At 43.3% G+C, this 22,665-nt stretch overlaps 1 protein-coding gene across 2 annotated transcripts in view; it reads right to left on the reverse strand.

The window, feature by feature from the left end:
- ERGIC1 (endoplasmic reticulum-golgi intermediate compartment 1) overlaps window positions 1–22,665 on the reverse strand; it is a 100,639-nt gene that overhangs the window by 57,406 nt on the left and 20,568 nt on the right. For both annotated transcript variants that reach the window (XM_019506410.1, XM_019506409.1), the window contains exon 2: window positions 6,080–6,141. In XM_019506410.1, coding sequence (XP_019361955.1) covers window positions 6,080–6,141 — 62 coding nt within the window. The remainder of the gene's footprint in view (window positions 1–6,079; window positions 6,142–22,665) is intronic.

The following is a 22,665-nucleotide window of genomic DNA, read 5'->3' on the forward strand; positions in this document are numbered from 1 at the left end:
GGCCCGGGCCCCCCCCCCCCCCCGGAAGCACCAGCAAGGGAGTGGAGCACCATTGCATTCCCATCTCGCAAATCGGCCACAAGGGGACCTCCCCCAGTCAGCGAGATCAGCCACATGGGAACTTCTCCCCCTCCTGCGGTCAGATGCTGGGGGGACACGTACCTCCCCTCCCCTGCCCCCCGCCTAAGGCAGCACCAGTAGCCCATGCTTCCAGTTGGTCAGACCCACACATTTAGCGAGGGGCAAATTCCTGACTTGTTCCCCACTTTTCCATCAGTGTCATCTCAGGGGCAGACTCACTCATTAACCCTCTCAGAAGTGGAAGGATTTAGAGATGCCAAAAGCTATCAAGTTAATCATTATTTTAATGACAGAAAAAGAGGAAAGGAAAACTCAAGCTAAAGAATAGCAGGAAAACAGGGAAGGGAGGGGATTTAAATCTTTAAAGGAAAAGCTCTCTTTAGATGCATGCACACAGTTCCTTCCATCTTTGTACCTTTGGCAGAGATAAGAATTCATCATTTTGTTCTACCTAGGGTACAGTAGCATACGGCAAGGGGGAAATTCTGTGCAAAGGACTGGGGAAATTCCTATGAAAAGTGGACAGGGGACTTACATTTATGCACCAAAGAACATAAAAGGGGATTGTTTCTGACCAGACCAGTCGATCAGGATTGACAACAAAGAGATTGGGTCACTGTTCCTTGGCAGTATGCAAGAAAGTGTCTACATAGCACTACATAGCAAGATAGTGTACTCCTACATAGAGTACATACAACACACCAGCCATAGCCTCAGGAATTTTTTTTTTTTGCACAGATCAGTGAACTGCTTGTAAGAGTCCATCCATCCCATCCTGCCCCCCAAACTCCTACTTTAGTAGCAGTTCCTCACTTTCTATATCCCATTCAAAATTCTTCTCCTACAGAGGCCTTCCACAATGCCACACCACCATTCCTCTTTTATTTCCTCCTACTCAAACCTTGAGCTGCTATTGGAAACACCTCTTTTGTTCCTTTCTTTCTTTTCTCTCTTTACACCTTCTTCTATGCCCTTATGACTAGAACATCTTAAACTTCGCCTTATGTTGTATGCTGAACATCTGCTCTCTCTCAAATTCTTCATTCAAATCTATTCTTCCATTGAAGACTTGCAACAATACCTGCCAAATAGAGTAGGACTAATTGGCAATAGTTTAAATGGTTTTAAAAAAAACAAACTAGCAAATCTAGGAGTCCAAATTCATATACTCTACAGGAGTCTGTTTTTCAGAGAACAAGTGCTATAACCATTATAGATACTACATAACCACATGCATGTGCACACATGCTATTTTGTAAACAGGGCCTTCATCTTGTATACACCTGACCTGCAATTTCTCTGCAATGCAGAACAGAAGCTCTTTCAGATGCAGTAAATGTGTTCTTTTACACTGCATAAATCCCCAAATATACAGAGTGCTCCTGCAATCAAGTCATGAGCAATTTGCTTCATGGAGGTTATTCATAGTGTAGTCCTTTATCTGTCTCGCCATCAACAGGCAACAACCTAGGTCACATGTTTGGCAGACGAATTGTAGTTGGAGTAGTAGTTTAAATGACGGAGACAGATTTAGATGTTTTATTATGAAACTTAACGGCAGGAGCGCTAAAATGTCCCCATAGAGCTGTCAAGAACCACCCTAGATTCGTTTTCATAGACCTGTGCCAATATAAATCCACTAAGTACATTAAAATTTACAGTTGTTACCTAATATCAGAACATGCTGTGTGGGAACATGCTGCCAATAGGCCAGTCAGAAGCCTTTGGGACAGGGTGCTTGTTTAGTTTTTCAGCATCAGCTTCTCTAGTCTAACGCAGTCTACATATCATGTCACTGCATCTGTGACTGCTGTCACATTATTTTTCATCCCTTCTAAATAAATTAATATGCTTTTTGCTTTGAACTTCCTTTAACACAGCATTCTAATTGGGAACATAAGTGCATGCCTATATTAAGGCAAAAAATAAATACATTTATTGTTCAATGAAACAAGCTCCTATGAAGTGCCGGGGGCGGGGGGGGAGAAATCACATTTCAGAGACCATGTGAATCACGGTTTTGCTATTTCCTGATGTGTATTTAAAACTCCAACCTCCACATGGCATTGCAGAATTTCTAAAGAACATTATCAGGTGTGAATACAATATGAACAAGTCCAGTATGCATCCATGCTGACAGTTCAGTGACGAGGGATCAGAAGAACAGCTGTCTTGATTGAAGGCCCCTTTCAAGATGTCTGACTACTCATGTCCAGTCAGATGCCAGCTGTCAAATTGCCAGGGCATGTGTTGTTGCAGTGTACATACCCAAACATGGCAAGTTTGCCACAGTGTTATTCCAGGTCCACTGGAATGACTATTTGCTGGTCAATGGCTCTCAGCCTTTGTAGACTCCAGATTCCCCTTTGGAAAATGCCAGCTCCTTGCTTTCCCTTTGTTTTTTTTTTACTATGGAAAAATATTAGAGCAATTCTTCCATTGCAAAGAACTCAGTAAGCCCACAGGAGGGATTTGACACTTTAACTGAATCCTAAGTGAAATCTCCAGGTCTATCTTGAGAATTACGTATAGGTGTCTGCATGTTTAACAGTGCCAATATGGTATGGCATCCCACAACACCCTTAAAAGGATCTTGCATCACCCTGGTTGAAAAAATCACTGGCATAGGTCTATGCACCCCATCAAATCTTAGTGCACTATGCCAGAACCTCCAGTTGCACTGAAGTCTGAATATACATTAACATTGGTTACTGCCAATGGGATCGTGCTGCAAATCCTTATATCGTTGTGTGGTACCCATCATATCCCTTACAACTGCAAATCTCCATAGATCAGATTATACCACTTCACCTATTTCCCAATCCTTAAGTATCTAGTGGGTAGACCGCTAGTGGGTCTAGCGGGTGTACCACCCTGCAGGACTCAGGTTAGATTCCTCCACCTACTCTGGGACTCCCCTCCTTATTTTCATGATACAAGGGACAGAGTACTGGGTGGTAGCTCACTATATGCCCAACACCAATCCCACTGAAGTTAGTGCAAGTGTTGTGAAGTCCTTCAATGCAAGCAGGATCAGGCCATACTACAACATGTACAAGAAGGCCATGACAGCAGAAGCTGGTTACTGTTTACTTAAAACTATATGCAAGGAGCATGCCAAATGCTGCCCCTGATGCATTTCCTGAAGGAAGACCTTCATTTTGGTCCACAGAAAGGGCCAATAGGTAGAAACCCCCCAAAGAAACTCACAGGCTGACTCTGGAACAGCTCTGTGTTAGAATGTGAAAAGAGCCAGAAACTCTCTTAGTTAGCTTCCTTAGATAATAAGGACAATGACAGACCTTGGTACTTCTCCTTTCCAACACATCTGTCCCCTGGCATTTGACTGGCTTACTACTCCTATATGCAGGCAGCATGGGTAGACTGATGCACAAACATTCCAGAACAGCCTTTCTGCAACCCAAAAGCAACCATGCAAGTCTGTCTGATGACCCCATTCCTATTCCAGGAAGCCTTCCGCAGCAGGCAAATTACCTTCCAGAAGCAGCACTGGACTAAGCATCTTCAGCACCGGGGGAAGTACTTGTTTGGGAGTAATCAGCAGCTACCAACCCTTACAAAACTGTGCCATGAATCCTCTCTTGAAGTCTCACATAAGCTAGCCATTTCACCAATGTTACTACCCTGGGAAGGGTCTTTTCTGGGTGAGGCTTCTTCCTCCATCCTGTAAGATAACTACAACCCAAATTCCATGACATATTTAGGACACGGTCCTACTGGCCACACAGGCAGCCAACTGGTACATTATTGCCTGCATACAGCAATGGGCCTGTCTCACTCACGACTTCCTGCACAGCTTAGGTTGAATTACAGGCTGGGTGAAAAGGAAAACTACATTCAGAGATTTGCATGTACAGAACCAGCAGAAGTGCCAACTACTTTTATGGGATGTCTGTGGGAAAGTAGACCATATCCCCTTCCATGCCACCAAAGGGAGTGAGAAGGAACAGCAGCTAGAGAGAACCTGCTCAAGAAAGCAGTGTGAGCAAAAGGGAAAGGAGGAAGCACAGGCTGTCAGGAGGGGTCAGTCAGTCAATTGTTTATATAAACTTCATGGTCTCCACAACTTTCCATGACCAACTTACTCCTCTGGTCATGAGACTCGAGAGGGGTATATTAGTCCAGCTGCAAAAGCAGATTTTCAAAGCTCTTCTAGAGATAAGGGTAATTTCACTACAAGATGAACTCCAAGGGACAGTGAACATACTGTGGGGGATTTTTTCTCCCCAAATAGAAGAGAAGTGCTGGGGCCCTCAACAAGTTCAAAGACTCACTTGAAAACAATAAATCTTAAGTTGCCACTGAGCTGATAGGCAAGTTAATTTAGTGTCTAAGTCCACGTTTGCAGTAGACAGGTTCATTTAGTCTCCATATCCATGCAAGGTACTGTTCTACCACATCCTGTGTAGTCTTAGCAGCTTCAGCATGACTAAAGGGGAGTCAAAACAGGATTCACTGAGTGGTCAGCACAGCAGAGGTATATGGACTCTCTAAAGACAAATGCATGGTATAGCATCTCATCCCATCTTTGATCAGGAGTTCTTTCAGATCACATAAGTCCTCTGCTTTGGATCCTACTGATTCACTATTACTAACTCAGTTCCATTCAGCACCTGTTGCCACCAAGGGAAGTGACATCACCCACGTCAGCAGTGACATACAGGACTACAGACCCAATCTAAGAGGCTGAGTGAATGGGGCACAGCTATATGATCAAAGGAAGTCAGTGTGGAAAGGAACAGGAAAGCTGCATTAGGCATCTAATTACAGACTTGGCAGGATCAGCTTGATCTGTATTTACCACTCTACGCAGCACACTCACAGGTAATGATGGTGTGAAATTGCATTACTCAGCCAGCAGACTACAGTCACAGAAGGAGGAAGGAAGGGAGAGAGGCCCAAGGCAAGAAATTTACATCAGTCAAAAACTATGCATAGAGACACCGAGTGGGAGAGGACTGCTGTAGGCCAGTGGGGGCCAGCCTTTTTGGCAGGCGTGATACAAGTTGGTCCCAAACCCTCTCTGAACATCATTCCAATCCCCTTCCCATGCCTGATTTGCTGCTCTTTCTGCTCCCAGCCCTGCGCTTCCTACCTCATCTACTGCCCCACTTCCTCCTCGCTGCCCTGTTCCCTGGCCAACCACTGCTGCTCTGAATTCTGCCCTACCTGCTGCAGGGCTGCCTGTCCCCTTCCCAGTCTGCCACGTGCCACCCACAGAAGCTGCCTATGCCACTTGTGGCACCTATGCTGCAGGTCATTTCTAACAAGGTGAAAAATAAAAACAAAGGAGAATAGCATCAAATACATTGCCTGTCCCTACTAACCCCATCCCGGGCATGAGAGAAACCCTTCTTCACACCTACCTCACTGTCCCAGGTCCCTCAACTGCCACCAGAGGCTTCTTCACTCCTGCCTAGTGTCTCCACTATGTTCCCAAGTGCCTCACAGTGGGATGAATCCTCAAACAACCTAATCAGAAAATCCTTCTGGACAGAACCGCCCCCACCACCACCATTCATAGGCTGCAACCACGTTTACTCCAGTTCCCTGTCAGCTTCAGATAGGGAGTGTCTGATAGAAACTAAAGTAAAACATAGCAAGGCTTATGGGGTCTATTCAGAGCAGGCACTCACCCCCCATTCAAGGGAAGGAGATAACAAGAAGCACCCTGCACCCCCACCTATTTCAATGCATTTACAAACTAACTGTCGGGAAGTTTAGATCCTGCTCTCAAGAACTCCCTCTTAACAAAACATCACCACCATTTTATGTTAATGTTGCTTAAAACCATGGGTTACCCAGCTTTGTGGTACACTCACACAAACTGGACACAGCAAGTTCTCTCAGCTACATGGGATGCCTTCTCTTATGTTTCATATGCCTTAAAATAACAATCCTTTCAGAGACAGAGGCCAAGATGACCCCTAATTTTAGACTGGAGTATGCAAGGACAGTACTGAGGGCTGGTACTTACTAATAGCTCCTGTGTATGTTGGCTGCGTAAGGTCTTTTGGCACCTTCCTGTAGATGTCAAACCTGAAAGAGGAAAAGCAGCAGCCATAAAACAGGTGGAATATGTCAATACATTATGTGTCCCTGCAGGGCTGAATAATACTGAAAAATTTTCCATTCAGGCTTCCAACAACATTTTTCATTTTGCAGAAGGATGTGAAAAAAGCCCTTTTCCTTTGTACTGTTATGTAACTGATCTGCTTTTTGGCTGCACCTTCATAAGCTCTTCCCTTCACCTCCCATGCCTTGTTCTCATGGGTCTGAGCACTCCAGCTAGCTCGTTAGCGCTGGGAAAAGAGAAAGATTACGTTGGACAGGTTTACAGACAAACTTGCGCTCAAGGATTACCACAGGAAAAGTAGCTTTTTCCTTCTTAAAACTTTCTGTATGCATAATGACTCATGAACGCAAGGACTTGAGCCAGCAGAGACCAGGCAAGTTCTGCACACACAAGTCCTACCAGTGCACCTCTATCTGTAGTACCTGCTGTGGACAGTGATGAACTACTTAAAACTAACAGTACCATGGAACTGCAAAGCAGGTTTGAGACATAAGCAAGCCTACCCTAGGAACTAAGAGACCACTGCGCCTCCTTGCCTGTTTTTACTCAGGGACATAGGTTTCAAAACTCTGATCCCTAGAAGTTAATGGTCGAACATGCTCACCCACTTGCATTCAGTCTCTTGGCTTTTGTAACAGAATCTACAAAACATGTTTTTAGGAAGTAAGCACCCCCAGCAGCAAAGCTGAGATGCTTGGGAACAGTTAAGTCTTACAAGAATATGCAAATAAAAGGCAAAACTTGTTCAATCCTACAGCTCCCCAGGAAGGAAAAAGCAGAAAGGAGACCTGATTAAAATCGGCCTGCTAAGACGGAACACAAGACAGACCCCTTTCACATGCTTCCCTGAGCTGGTTTGGATGGAAGAAACATACTATTCAAACCCTCCACTTGCTGAAATACCATAATTAAAACCAAAAAATGGTGACATGGCAGCAAGGCAGCTTTGATTCATAGAAGTGTGGTGAAAGCTCCAGGGTACTCTGGTGTTAGTTGCCACAAAACTCAAAGATGAACAGTCACTGCAATTATACTAAGTTTACATGTTGCAATGGGACGCAAGAGACCTGCTGTCAGCAAACCTATGGCGTGTTGGATACAAGCTGAAAACACCAGTGCAAAAAAAATTAACGTATTTTTTATGAAGCCTAGTCTGGGACACTGGATATGGGGACAGAGCTAGCCAAGCTCTCTGTTGCCTCCCACAAAGAATGAAAAGCAGTTTAATATTAGACTGTTATTTCAATTCAGTCATGTCTTTTAATATAGGCATGGCTCAGCTTTGCTATTTTGAACTCCCCATGGTTAAACTTTCACTGGCCTTATGATCTTAGCTATATTATTTCCTATCACCTTGCACTCTACATTGCCCTGCCACAATGCAGCTCTGACATCAGTTTTTCCAACACCAAATAAAAATTAATTAGTCCATTAAAAAGACACACACACCCTAAAGTGGCAAGCAACCAATTTTCCCCCATCCCTCTCACCACAAATAAACTATTTTTTTTGGATGTGCTATCAGTAAATTAGATTTGATGCTTTTTCCAGCTCAGGATCCATGAGCTCCCAACTTCATCCTGAGCAGCAGTGAAATGAAACACCACCTCAGCTCCCAGCTGGCCACTATAACCTGTATTTTAAGTCAGGGGAGACACCAGGCTACTGCTTTTAAAAATTTAATCTTCTATTTGCTTTTCAGGAGTTGAAGCTGAGTGGAGGTAACCTGGAAAGAAATGGGATAATGCCATAAATGAAAGATGGTATTTTAGGAGCTGGGACTCCAAGTGCCTAGGTTCAGCTCCTGAATATGATGCAAGAGAGATTTGGGCCTAATTGTGAAATGGGGAGACCACTGCTTTCCAAGGTACTCATTAATGTCTGAAGTGTCCAGATACTACTTTGAGGGAACCATATAAGTAGACAGAGGAAACTGTCACACTTGCCAACTATATGCAACTTTTTCTCATACATGATATAACTGACAGGGTATGCTGCCTGAGATGCTTACAGAGCTATACATTTTTATGCCTCTATTCATTGCCACTGCCTAAACATATTACTAATATTCCTGAACCAAACATCCCATTTATGGGTCTGCAGCCTCCCGGAGAACATCTGGAGAGTACTGTTTACATTCTTTTCACATACACCAAAGCAACAGCAGCAGCCGATGATAAAGCAACCCAGAGCAGCTGATGACATCACAGTCTCACAGCCAGAGGAAATAGCTGAACTTCCTGCACGCAGCCCATTAAACACTCAACGCTGGCGTCGTCTCACTGAAATCATAATAACGTACCGACGAGGCAAGAAAGCCAAGGGACAGGGAGACAAATCAAGCACTCAGGCTGTTACTAAACAGTTAGAAATAGGAAAGCCGAATTCAATAAAAACACCACTTGGAGATACTATAAAAGGAAGCGCATTCTTAGAGGAATATTCACTGATTTTAAAATTATGACCCATTCATAAAACAAATACAGAATATATAGACTTACTTTAAAAAACTCATACTAAAGCTGAGTCCTTTCTTTCACATCAGGGTCCTCTCTTCTCAGAGGCTTTCATTTCAATTACCCTGGCTCCAAAAAGCCACTTTGTACTTCCACCAGGCATCTCTAAAAAATATTTTCAAATATATACAAGGAAGCAAACCAAAAGAGGAATTGTGTCAAAGCTGACAGGACCAAAAACCCCCAAACCAAATGACCTGTAACCTGCAATCACTTAAAATCTAGTCCCTCCATTTGTTTTCTCCTCCACTCACCTTCCCCATCCCTTCTAATTTCATCAACAAGTACATTTAAGCCAGGATATGTATTAAAGATATGGCCTGCAGAGCCCTATCATCCAGCCCATGATGCTGCCCCTGGGTACAGAGCTGATCCACAGTCCAGAATCAGTGTGTGCTGCACTGGCCCTGTGCATACAGCACCTGCTCCAGCCTCTCCAGGACCAGTGATCTAAGCCAAACCTCTGAATCTGAGTAGTCCCAAACTTTTAATACTTTGGGCCTTAATCCAAACTGCAGACCTCAGGCCTTTCTCTTCAATCCCAACTCTTCTACAGAGCATGTCACATGAGACTCCCAGAGCACTTCACAATCATCTGTTAATATTCAAGTACAATGTGTTTACCTAACATGGTACAAGAGGTGAAGCATGCAACACAAACAGTGTCCCAGCCCTGATGAGCTTACAGCCTAAAAGCACATACGAGTACCGTACAGAACAAACTAAATAGACTACATAGAGCAATAACAGGAACGGGTCTTGGAACAGGCAAGCTCTTGGAAGGAGGAGAAGGAGTGCATACAAGGCAGCACAGAGTGGAGAAAAAACACAGGAGAAGAAGAGCAGTACAGCTGGGCGACAGACAGAAGGTAATGGACACCTTAGGAGGGAACAGAAGTTTCAGCTCTTAAGTGCCAGCATCCAACAAAAAGAAAAATAAAACAGGCCACTTGAGCATGCTGCAGTAATCCAGAGCAAAAGCAGCAACTCAAGAGGATCAAGGCCACGAAACTCATAATTAGCCAGGGGAAACTCACAGACACCAACATTGAGGCAAAGAGACTGGCAGAATTAAGAAGAATTATTGGACACCTGTATGCAAACCTAAGTCAAATTTATCTGTGAAAGACTTCGTCCACATAAGAGAAGCTGAAAGGGATTGGTTCTCCATCACGATGGGGATACGGGGGTATTATAATCCAACTATGTACAGGGTGTAGGAAGAAGCTTCCCAAGCTATAGATGGAATCGCTCAGAGTTCCTTTACAAGTTTCCATCAAGCATCTAGCTTCAGCCATTATTGACGGCAGAATTACCAACTCAGGATATCACTAGTCTGATCCAATACAGTGATTCTTGTGTTCTTATAAAAGCAGCAGGATTTGAAATGGGCTTTGATGACAGGAGAAAGTGAAGAGCCCAGCAGGACATAATGGCTGTGAACTTAATGGGGAATGACAGTGCTGACAGTGACAAGAGAGAAGAAGGCTGGAAAAGAGAAATGATTCTAAATTTGAAGCAAGTGAATTGCACAGGATTCCTGAGGGGGTGAAAGATAGATTTGGGAGGCAAAAGTGAAATCCCAGTAGAAAGGATGGAGCCCTGAGGGCAGCTTTGCTAATTGTGTCTAATACTAATTAACAAAGCATCACACCACCTCCAAAAAGCTGCCCAGAGTTTTCATAACATGACATGGAAGCTCCACTTCAGAGACTAGCAAAGCTACAAAGCTTCCAGCAGAGCTGGAAATTACAACTCTGAAGTTTAACTCAAGGGCTCTTTTGTTCATGGTCTAACCATTAGCTATAACCCACCTACCTGCCTGGCCCCCCTTTGCTACATAGAGTTTATGGGGCTTCACTCCTACCATGGATCGTGTGCACTTTAACAGGGAGCCTCAGGCCATGTTAACACCATCACCGTGCTATGAGTAAGAGAAGAATGAGGATTAGAAGAATGAGGATTGCAGATCTGTAACAAAATACAGGAGGAGGTTTCTGGGCTGCACACACCAGAAAGGGGAACAGGTTTTTCTAATAAATGCCTTCAGGTCAGAGATGCCTGAATGCACCTGCAGTAAAAATGCCAATAAACCTCAACCTTCCTGCAGCATGGGTCATTCAAAAGAATGTTTATGCCTCTGCTCTCCTAGCACAAAGGAGAACTCCTGCGTAGCATTACAGATGTCACCTTACAGATTTCAGATACAGACACATTCCTGAAACAGGAGGATGATGTTACCTGTGCTGCACTGGAGCATGATACTCAGAGAGTAACCCATCAGCCAAATACTAACACAGAGAGATATGTGGTGGTAGCCTATTTAATAGTCATACAGAAGAGAGGGCTTGATTGTTAGAACTCCTGACTGGTGAATCTGAACAGTTTGGTTTCAAAGCAAAGTCCTGGATACATGAAGCATGTGCATTTTTTTTTCCTAGATGGAGAGTAGTTTTGGGAGGATAATAGCTAGAATGACTGACAGGTTTAGATGAAAATCTACAACTACTTTAGGAATAAACTTCAGGTTTTCTGGACCTCAAACACTTTATCCATGATATTTAAGCACCCATGCAGTCAGGTACAGCACCTTTGAGTCTGAATGAAATTGCTGAGAGGAGTTATGGGCCCAAACACATTTACCTGAGCTGATATCAGACAAAACCCAATGCAACCAGAGCAAGCTGGCTGTGGAAGACAGCAGCTAGCTCTTAAGTGGCTCTAAAATGGAATGGCTCCCAACTTTCCCATTAAAACCAGGGACTGGTTGATGGGATGTGTGGGAAAAGTGTGACACAAAGGCACAGGACACTACTCGAGTGCCGTGATTTTTTTCAAGTGGATCTATAAGAATTGCCCCGAGAAAACGGATAAACTTACTGCTTCTACTGGGGTTGATTTTGTAGGGCTTTCTGTCAGTGGTTGGAGAACACATTTCCAGACCTTCTGGGATTAGAGCATTTACATCATTCTCTTGCTGAAGAGCTTTGCCCTCTCAAAGCTGGAGTCCTACATGATGTTTTGCAGTCTAGAATATTGAAGAAGGCCCAAAAACCGTATCTCAAGGTCACAGCCCTGGCTACAAACTTGCAGCTGTGCTGGAAATGGCCATGTGTTGAGCTGTCTGTAACAATTTGGCGTTCTCCAATAATCCACCCCAGTTCCTTCCTATTATTCTCTGGCATTGCTGAAAGGAAAGGAGTCACCGTCTCCCATGTAAGGAAACTGCATTTGGCAAATGTGGCTTGGTAGTTTTTTGTGGGAGCTGCAGTGAAGCAAGAAAGTAAACTTTACATCTGGCTTTTAGAGTTTCTTGTCCTTGGACCTGCCATTTGCAGATTCAATTTTTCCCATATTATTGCAACCACTAAAGTTTCAGCATGTGAGTGCATGTAAGGCAGTCTGAAACCTTCCAGAAGTACCAATAGCATTTCTCCATCTATTTATACGTTGACTGAGTTGTTACTACGGCTTGCCAGAGCCTCTAAGATGACTCCATGCTCAATGATGGGGACAACAACTGTTGTAGAGGCCAATTAAGTCAAAATATTTAAGGGCTCACAGGATTTCCTTTGCATGAATTGGTTTCTTCATGTGATAACAGCCCCCCCTACCCCCAAAGTGACTATTTCAAGGTCCCTGAGTTTCTAGGTAACATGATAGAGAACCTAAATATCACACCATGCGATAGAGGGGAGACAATGCCAAAGTGAAGGTGTAATTTAGCATTAATAGAGACTCAACAGTGTTGCTCTAGAGCAGCACTTCTCAACCTGTGGGTTGCAACCCAAAAGTAGCAAGAATATATGAAGGTTCATGAACAAACTTTAAAAATGGATTCTCCTTTAACCAAAAACGTGGGAAACCGTGGCTTTTCCCTTGCAGGCTGACAAAGTTCCAACCTCCAAGGGGCTGCTTGCCCCTCCCCCTACCTGCCAGCCTGAGGGCAGCAGATCAGGAATGAGGGGCACTGGGCTGGGACTAGCCATTGATGTTTACAAATGGGTCCTGGTATAACAAAGGCTGAGATCCACTGCTCTAGAGTAGCATCTCAGCTTGGATCCCAATACTGAATGCCACTTCGCCATTGACGATGTTCCTGGTGAAGCTGATGAGGCTAAAAGGACATACCTTGAGCCCATAACTGGCATGATCACAGGCATCTATGCTTTTCGTCTGTGACATGAGTTGTCCCTGTTTTAGTGTCAGACTTCGATGCCTTGTTCTCAGAGGTGCAAAAGCTGCTTCTCCTGACAAGATACTTGGCGTTGTGCTTGGGCACTAGTTGGCTTTGACGTTCAGCCTCACCCTTTTGTTACACCAGGAAACCAGTGCAACTCCAAGGCTGATGTTACTGGAGAGCCAGAACTTCAGCCACTGTTGTCAGTGCGAAGGCATAGGCAACTAGCACTGCAGCCAGTGACACTTTTGATGGCAGCTTCTTCCCTGTCTTTCTCCACGGATGTGGCAGGTGCCTAAGGGAGCACTTGCTGATGAAGACTTTTTTGATCCTTCTCTGAAGACATCTGGATTTAAAGCAGCATGCAGCTAGCATGAACAGATGCAATTTCAACTGTGCACCTTAAGACTTCCAGGTTCTTGAGGAGAACAATTTACACAGTGAACACCTACTTAGACAGCATAAGCCAATACTGAGTATTCACTGATCAGAAGGATGAGCTTGTAACAGGTAGGTCACTGTTTAAATGTGGAGGTCTGCAGTCTACCATGTTTGGCTGGTGCATGGTGCCTTACCTGCTATACCAGGAGGTACAGAGTGGGGACCTCTTAATTTTAAATTCCAATTTTAAGAATAAGGTACAAATAAGGAAACTGGCAATTTAGCTCATAGTGGACATCATTCTGAGGTAGCATACCTTCTATCTTGAGAGCATTACAATATACAGCAGTAATGTCCCTCTAAGATACTATGATCATCTTCACAAGCCAAAAAAAAAAAGTACAGGGCTAAGACGACGAGGTGACAGCAAAGAAAAATAATCCAGGGCCTAACGTTAGCTGACTAGTGGCTTAACACTGGTAAACTGACAGTTGGTATCTGGAGAGCTCATTCCAGGGGCACTTGAGGAGGAGCAATGCCTTCTGGACAAGGCTAAAGATGGAGTGGCAGAAGCTCTCCCAGGCTATCCACTCCCTATGTCTGGACAGGTGCCTGAAGAGGTAATATACAGGAGCTACTCTTGTCAGTGCCTGCAGCAACATGCCTTCAGGCCCCATAGAGGAGTATGTGGGGAGAAGGCTGCCTCCAGAACAAAGATGCTAAGCATGCTACCCAAACCAGCCTTTCGGAGCACAACTCAACACAGCACAGCACAACAGCTGGTTCTCGGACCCAATTCAATCACGTATCCACGTTCTAGGGAATCGCTATGAAAAGATACAAAATTCTTTAATCACCTCCTTTCAGCAAAGTTGCATGTAAAATTGATGTCATGACACGAGCTAGATTTACACACGCATCCTGACAAAACCTACACTTGTTTACTGGATTGTGAGGAGCGAGAGGGGTGCACTGTCTCAACAGGATTTTGTTTTAGATTAGATCCAACAAAATTATCTGAGGAGCCAAGCAAACTGCAGTACTCAGCCCCAGAAGAGAATTAAGGCACCACCAAAATACTGCCAGAGTCAGCAACAACAGTGACATCTGCAAAGAGATGATTTACCCTCCCTCCCACTCCTATCTGGTATGACTCAGAGAGCTGACTGTAAGGTTCATAGTGGAGTTGATTTTTTTGCACTTTTTTGACAAAATATATTTTTCCAGGAATCGTTAATATAGAAACAGCAGTTTTCCCCTCTCCCAACCCATTTCTGAAGCACATTGGCCTCTGAGTGGTTGGTCTTGCATTAGCACAGCTCATCCTAAGAAAGGAGGTAACCTAGGAGACATGGTCAGAGCAAGGCATCTTCCCTCACTCCCCAAGCTATAAGAGCCTTCCTCATTTCTTTGGAACAAGCTACTATTCTGGTGTCATTTAATGAACAAAAAATTGATATCAGGGCTGACATTCCACTCATGGCAAGTCAATGAAGCATAAGTCACGCTACCTGCACTGAACAAGGGTCTGTGCCAACGCAGAAGAACATGGGTGTTGAAAGAATCATAGGTAGAGACCTAATTAAACTGTGGCAAGACAAAGGGATTTTTGCAAGCTGCTCACAGGGTACAGAGCTGATTTTGCAGTCTTTTCACAGAGCGCCCCCCCTGCTCCCCACCTTGCCGCTGATTAACCAAGGGGCACCAGCAGCCCCACCCCTTGGTGCTGTTTGGCTCAAAGGCAAAAACAGTGGCATAATTAAATAGCAAAGTCTGAGGAAAAATCAAATAGATTTATAATAATGCAGTAATTTAAGCATTATATTTAAATTTAAATATTATGAATAAAAATGTATATACAATATGAATTGTACCCAGTATAATCATAATTCGTTATTAGCAGCCTGCAAAAAGTTTAATAATACTAAATAATGCTAATCTTGATAGAAACAATTCATATTAGCTGTTAAATGCTAGCATGCAGCATGTAACGGCAGTTGCAGCTGACATCCTGTCTCTACAGTGTGAACACTTGCCCATACACTAAGATCGCACGTTCTGCGTCCACTGATTTGATTGGAATGGTAAGGCAGCGCTTTGCCAAGTTGTACTGATGTGGAAACCAATCAGCAGCAGACTCCCAATAGTCAGTCACAGGCATCTGGCACTCTTTGACAAAGTTCATGTAAGCAGCACATTCCTTGACATGCTCTTTCTGCCACCCAGGGATTGATTTCAGTAGCTAAGAGTCTAAACTCAGAAAAGGCACCTGACTGGGGTAAAAAATGCAAAAAATACTAAAGGCGGCAGCTGGTGCGGTGGTAGTGACTGTTTGTACCTGTAGTACTGATTTAACTTCATAGCCATTGGCTGGAACAGTTCTTGTCCCCACTGGTTTTCAGATTGAAAGTTGTTGTGATGCCATGTCTTTGACCCAACTTATCAAATCCATCACTTGTGTGCTTGTTGAATCAAAGCCTGCTGACTTTCAAACTAGGTTAGAAGCTTCATGAACCAGATCGCATTTTCAGCCACAAACTTAACTTGATCTTCAATGTTACTCTGTCTTAAGAGATCACGTAGTTTAAGCATGCATTGTGCGCCACATGAAAATTTCAAGCTCCTCACAAATTGCTAATAGTACTTCATATTCTTTCCACGGTAAGAAACTGCGTTAAACCACAAATTCCACTTTATAAGCAATGGCTCTGGTAGAAGTAACACAGTCACATGTAGATCCCCACTTTGTTTGGCAACGGACTCCCTATATCAAAGATTATGGCTTGGACAATGTTTGAATATTTTTAAGAGAAGAAACAAGGCTACCCACATCAGGAAAATGTGTGCACCAGATGTCACTTACTAAAGAAAGGATGCAATGCATGCACTGCAGGTGACATGAACTGCCTTAGGCATCAATCCATGGAACACATCAGAGAAAGCTTTATAGATATACATTGAATTATCAGAAAGAAATGCTGCAATCTTGTTAAATTCTAAGCCATAGCTTACAACAGCCTTTACTACAACTTGTACCACGGTAGAAAAATTGATAGACACAAGGTGACCCGGCTCCGTTTCAAGAACAGGCAGGTCACAGTTTGCCCAGCTCCCAAAACATGAAGAACATAGTTATCTTGGGCATCTTCTACAACTGAGATAGCAGATTTTGTAGACTGAACAGGTGAACCTTTTTTGTTGTTGTTTTTATTAATTTGTATCTGAGGCCAAATTAACCAAAACTAACTCCAAATCCAAGAGTCTAGAACCATAAGTGGCCCTACTACTGGCAAACATCCCCCACCCGCACCTGGGGCTTCAGATGTTTCCAAAACCTTTGGCGGGCATCCTATTTGTAGGCCCAAGCCCGGAGGCTTGGGATTTGGATGCCCCTGAGTTTTGCTTGCCCTTAGCCATAAGGACCTCGGAGCAAGCAAGGGAGGAGACTCCCATTTCTATAAATTGGGCTTCAGGCTACTGGCACCTCGGCAGGTACTGAACCACACCAGAACAGCAGTTCTCCTGGGGTGCAGTTCAGGAAAGCTGCCTTCTTGGACACAGATACATGCTATTTCCCCTGCCAGGTTGAGCAGCCACTACACTTGATCTGAGCCTTCAAGAGCCCGAGAAGAAACAATTAGTCCTGGTAGATAATCTTGGTGAAGCTTGTTCACACATGGGAAGCTGCATGTCTGTTCAAGTAGTCCCTTAATTTAGGGATATCAGTTTTCTCCAAAGGAATGTTGGTGGCCGTGAATGCCTCCACTAGCACAAATGCAGCCTCTCTTCCTGTCAAATTGCTTTCAGTGGTTCTTTTAAAGACAGAGGACACAGTCACTTGTTTCTTGCTCTGACCTTCAGCCTCTGCAGCAGCTTTTTGCTTTATATGCGATTCGGACTCTAAATGCTGATCAATGCTGCTTTTCCTCGACCCATCCAAAGTCACAATGCACAACAAACAAAGCAGTTTACCAATTTACAATTCCATGAAAACTGCATAGTGCAATTAAATATCAGAAATTACGACAAAGATGTTATTTGCAAGTTTATTTTTTAGAACTATGGTTTTTAAAGCCTGATGGTGCCCCTGGAAATCAGTCTACCATTACCACCTCCTCCAGGACAACCCTTAATCTGTAAATTCATTCTCACAGTTAAACTACCTAAATACTTTTGGGCAAGAGTACCACACTACTGAAAATAAATTAAGACTGAATATAGCAACCAAATAAATAAATATGCAGGTAACCAATTCCTGATGGTTTAAATCACGCTTGAATTTCAAACCAACAGAGAATGAAAAAAACATGCAACAAAATTCAAAATAAACTTTGGGATCAGTTTATTAAAAAAAAGGAGGGAGGTAGCAGAAGGCAAACTTTATTGAATCAGTTTTTGAACTTCAATAGCAGGTAATTTTGGTTTGCAGATCACATGACTTGCAAGTGCTATAAACTATATCATCAACATTTATCTCCAAAGAATATGAGCCAAACATCATGCTGGCTGAACTGAAATGGAAATGCTACAGACAACACAAGTAAATTAGAAAATGGAGGGTTCTACTGAGCTGTGGTATGAAAATGGATAGTACGCTCATTACAGCATGATGAATTCATCAGCAGTTGTGTAGGGATATTTCAACATTAAATTGAGACTGCCCCCAATGATTTTTAATAGGCTGCATGCTTCTGTATTGACAAGACAGAGCTCCACTGTAAGTGTATATCAGAAAATGCACATTGCACTCTTGAAGTCCATGGCAAAAAGAGCTACCTACTTATTCTGGGCAGAGAAATGGGTCCTCCATCAAAACTATGATGCTGAGACATGAGGTTTTCTAGGAGAAAAAGTGGTCCTTAAGAGTTGCTGAGACATGGAAAAAAAGAATGGTAAGTACAAACCAAATGGTAAGGTTGGTATTTTGAACCATCTCAAAGAACTTCTGGATTCAGAAACAATCACTTTCCTTTTTCCACCCCATCATGACAAAGTTTGCTAATCTTAAGAACAGGACAAATCAGTGCTGCGAAGGAGGTATTTGGAGGAGGCAAGCAGGAGGAAAAGAAGGGAAGGTAGGACACCAGCCACAAACAGTCGTGTACACAGAGGCTGTTTGTTTGCCTCTTTCTTGCTTGCTTCCTTCCTTGTATTTTCTCTTTAAAAAAAAAATAAAAAAATGCTACCATCATCACACTGAGTCTTTCCAGCAAGTCAGCCAGAGCTTAAATAGCAAAGCGTGCACAATGGATGGGAGAAATGAAAATGTGCTATACAATGACATATCCACAATCAAGAGGGAACTGAAAGAGTGTTTCAGAGCCCATTCACTGTAGAACCAGTGGACTACCACTGTCCATTATGATAGAGACACTTGGATCTCTCAAGCTGGTTAACGCAATTTGCTAACAAGAGGCCCAGGAGCTTTTCACACATCACTGAATCATACAAAGCCAGCAGAATGAAGTTATTCTATCCCTAAGCCAAGCAGATGAGTACCAGAGCAGAAATAGCACTGCATTTTCTGAGCCCAGTCATCAACAAGGCTACATCATTTTCACACCACAGGTCCATTTATAAGTTTACAAAGCACTCTAAAATGTGCCCTGAAGGCTGTAACTGAAAGTTTAGGCTTAGCTATCCAGGATACAAAATAAAAGTATTGCAATCTCAGTGGTTCTCAACCGTTTGGGGGTTCGTAATTTCACCCTGAAAACAGCAGGACAACCCACTGCAGGACTACACCACATGACTGTCAGTCTGCCAATGGGGGGATCTGTCAACCAGGCCCCACCATGCAGCCTACACAGAGGAGATCGTGCCACGCATTCAATTTAAGGTGTGATAGAAATCAGCCACAAAAATATTACATGTATTTTGTAAAACAGTTCTGTGGCTGGTTTCCCATTTTCTTGGGCCATTAACTGCCTGGATGTGTGGCCAGATTTCTATTTAAGACATGATTAACAGGCCATAAAATCATGACATCATAGAAAAACGGATATTGGAAATCTCACCAACACCGAGAGATAGCAGAGAGATGTTCATTATTTCCCCCTCCCCCCCATCATGTGCTTATTTGTTCTCCTTTCCCTTCTCTGGCTTTTCCATTCTTCTTCTTGCCAACTCTCTAGAAGTTTGCTACGTTCCATCTACCCAGTTTGAGAAATACCATGCCAGTCTATTTTAAAAACAATTTTGTCCAACTATGACTTTGTTGGCAGACTTGAGAGGATATAATATGGTTAAAACACTTTTCAAAACCTGTCTGCCCTTTGGCTTTTGCCCAAATTATGGGCAGAACTGTGCTACTTATAGCTATACTGAGAACAGTTGTCAAGAAAAATTATGTTTCTGCATAAATTCATAATACTGCACAACAGAACATTTCATAAAATCCAACAAACACACAGAATGCTGCTTTAAACAAAGCCTAATTGGGACACAATCAACTTGAATTTTAACTACTAGAAAAAATATTACACAGTTTTAGGTACATGATATGCTGCCTTTGAATCACCTTGCCTTTTCAGGGACTTTATTTATAGAAACACCTGGGGGGAGGAGGAAGCACACAGGAAAATCTAAATGTCTCTGTCTTGGGGACAGATTATAAAAATGGAGAAATGAACAAAAAATCCAATATATTGCCAATGCATAACATAAAACTGAAAAATACCTTGGGATCTGCTTGTTTGACTTATGAAGGTTACTCATTTTCAGATACAAAAGTAGCTTTTAAGTTGATAGTTTCCCTTTAACTTAAGGTGTCTAGTCCTCCTTAGAATCACCCAGCTGTATTTGCATTGCTTTTCTGACTGATCCTGATATTGAGAAAGAAGATTAATCTCCACAGTTCCTGTGTGAAACTGAAGATAAATACAAAGGTACATAACTGAGCCAGCAGTGGCCTCTTAAACAGAGCTGGGTAAACGCACCCACCTCTAATACTGACTTTTTGTGACTGCTCCTTCACTGCTTGACACATTTCCCACAAACCAGAGAGGATGTGTGTGTACATACACACAGCTGTGACCACCCTTGACAGCCAGATTAGTGAAGAAACCTCCAACAGCAAGATGCTTATTTGCAGGCCACAGAACCAGACTGGTTCACAGACCTGAACCACCAGCAAAGTCTGACATTAATGTTGCCCAAGGCACGTGCCAATTCCCAACTAAAACGACACAGGACAGTCTCATTTCTGAGCTGACAGAGCGCTCCCAATAACTGGGAGACAGGAGGGGGTTGAGGTTAACATACATATACACATTTTACCTATGCAAGGTATATATGGTGATACACACAGATACTCATTGAAAAGAGACCTCACTGTTCCCAGAAAAACACCTCATTCTGCCATAATAAAGCAAAACAAATTTCGGCGTCAACTGTTCCACTCCGTTCAGAAGGGCTGGAAAATTCTGCGACCTGGGGCGGCTGCCAGAGTAGATATTCATTCAAGACCAAAGGCCAGCAGGCTGTTTTGAATAAGGACAGTAAATATTTATGCCAAGGACACAAAGAATGAGTAGAGCTACTCAAAAACAGCTTTTAACTGCCATACCCATACAGCTGCAGCTTTAAACATGGAGATTTTTGCAAGCAATGCCTTTGGCTCCTAATAAACCAGGCAGCAGCCAGTTGCTGCCTTTCACTAGTGGCTCTGAAAACACCACTGTTCAATTTGTTTCTGGTTAGTTTTTATGTCACATCCTTCTTGACAACAAAACCATTTGCAATTATATCAGGCCTTCAGAAACAATCGCTGTTTTGAGTGGATGGGTGTCAACATAAACACTTGTTCAGAAGGCCTGGAAAATTCTGTGACCTGGCGCGCCTGCCAGAGAAGATGTTTGTAAAGGCAAAAACACAACTGTTGGACAATTCAGTCAAACACATACCTTCTATTCAGCTGCCAGGAAAGATAAAATTTATCTTTAAAGCCAAAAGCAAATAGGGAAATTTAACCTGGAATCAAGAAAAGAAACTTGGAGTTTATTTTAACATCCCATCCTCCCCATTGCTGCTGCTCCCTCTTTAGGAATTTCTATTCCAGCACTGCATCATGCATTTCTATCTCAGAAAACGGAGCTGAGGGGCTCAGTCATAGAGCACTTAATCTGTCTTTGGCTCTTCCTATTTTTATATACCTGCCATTTCACAATGCAGAGGAGATGTTAGTAATTCAACAAGTGTGAGAAGTCCATGAGTAAGTGCTGAGAAGGGAGAGCAGATGACAAGAAGGAGCGATTCCCATCTCATTCTAGAAAGCACATTTGAAAAAAATATTAATTCAGGGAGATTTCTGCACAGGTGAAGTGAACGGGAACAACTGTCCGAGCCATGCAGTTCTCTCTCTCTCTCTCTCTCTCCAGAACAGGATGCCACAGTTCTCCTTCCTCACTGCTGTCTGGTACAATCTCTTGGTGGTCTGCTCAACCCCTCTGAATTTCAACCAAGACGCCAACCGTTTATGTTGACACCTGTCCACTGAAAATTTAGAGCCCAACAACGTATTTCACATAAACCACCCAGCTATATCACTTCGGAGGTAGAAATGGGGAGCAGAAAGACAAAAGGTTAATCTGAGCTGGATTCAATCTGATGAACCCGGCAGCTAAAAGCTCCATTCATAGTTCTCCTTCCAGGAAATCTTTAGCAAAGGTTTATTTGCAGAAGCCTCCTCTTATGCCCCCGCAAATTCAGTGCGATTTAGGGAAGGAAGGGCCACACTGCCTGCCATTGCCATCACCTGTGTGCATTCATGGAATCATAATGAGTTAAAGCTGGGAGGGAAGATTCCTCCATCAGCCCAGGGGTCTGGTGGAAAAATGGGAGCAACAGAAACACGCTTCTTCCAGTCTCTCCATGGTGCTTCTGCAGCAGCCATCCCACTAGAATTTACCGTGCTTTGCCTTAGCTAGCTTACCGAGTGACATTTATATCTCTATATTCATCCATTATCTAGGCAAAGAGAATTATTTTGTTCTCATGACCTTACGAGAAGTATAATGTACCTGACAAACAAGCCTGCCTGCCTCCTCAAAAACCGGAGGCATGATGGAACAGGATGTTCACCATTTAAAATCAAGGAGAAAAGGTCTGACACTATATATTCCCAAGCAGAAAGAGGTTAGTCTGAAGTCAGGCAGAAGGCATGGCAGGGTGGCATCTTAGAAATTAACTTGTTCAGAAATGCATAAGACTTCTGCAGGCAATGGCCTACTTCATCAGATAAATGAGTTTATATCTAAGGTGCTACTCTGTCCTGCCTTCTGCCTGACTACATATTCTGAAAAGCAGCTCAGTGTGCATGCTGGATGCAAACAACGGCTTCTTTGTTCCACAGTATCACCACCTTGGGAACATACAGCAGATTTTCATGGGATAACTCCGGGGGGGGGGGG

The sequence above is a fragment of the Gavialis gangeticus genome, unplaced genomic scaffold (genome assembly GCF_001723915.1).
Source record: "Gavialis gangeticus isolate Ggan-Ray unplaced genomic scaffold, GavGan_comp1, whole genome shotgun sequence".
NCBI lineage: Eukaryota > Metazoa > Chordata > Crocodylia > Gavialidae > Gavialis > Gavialis gangeticus.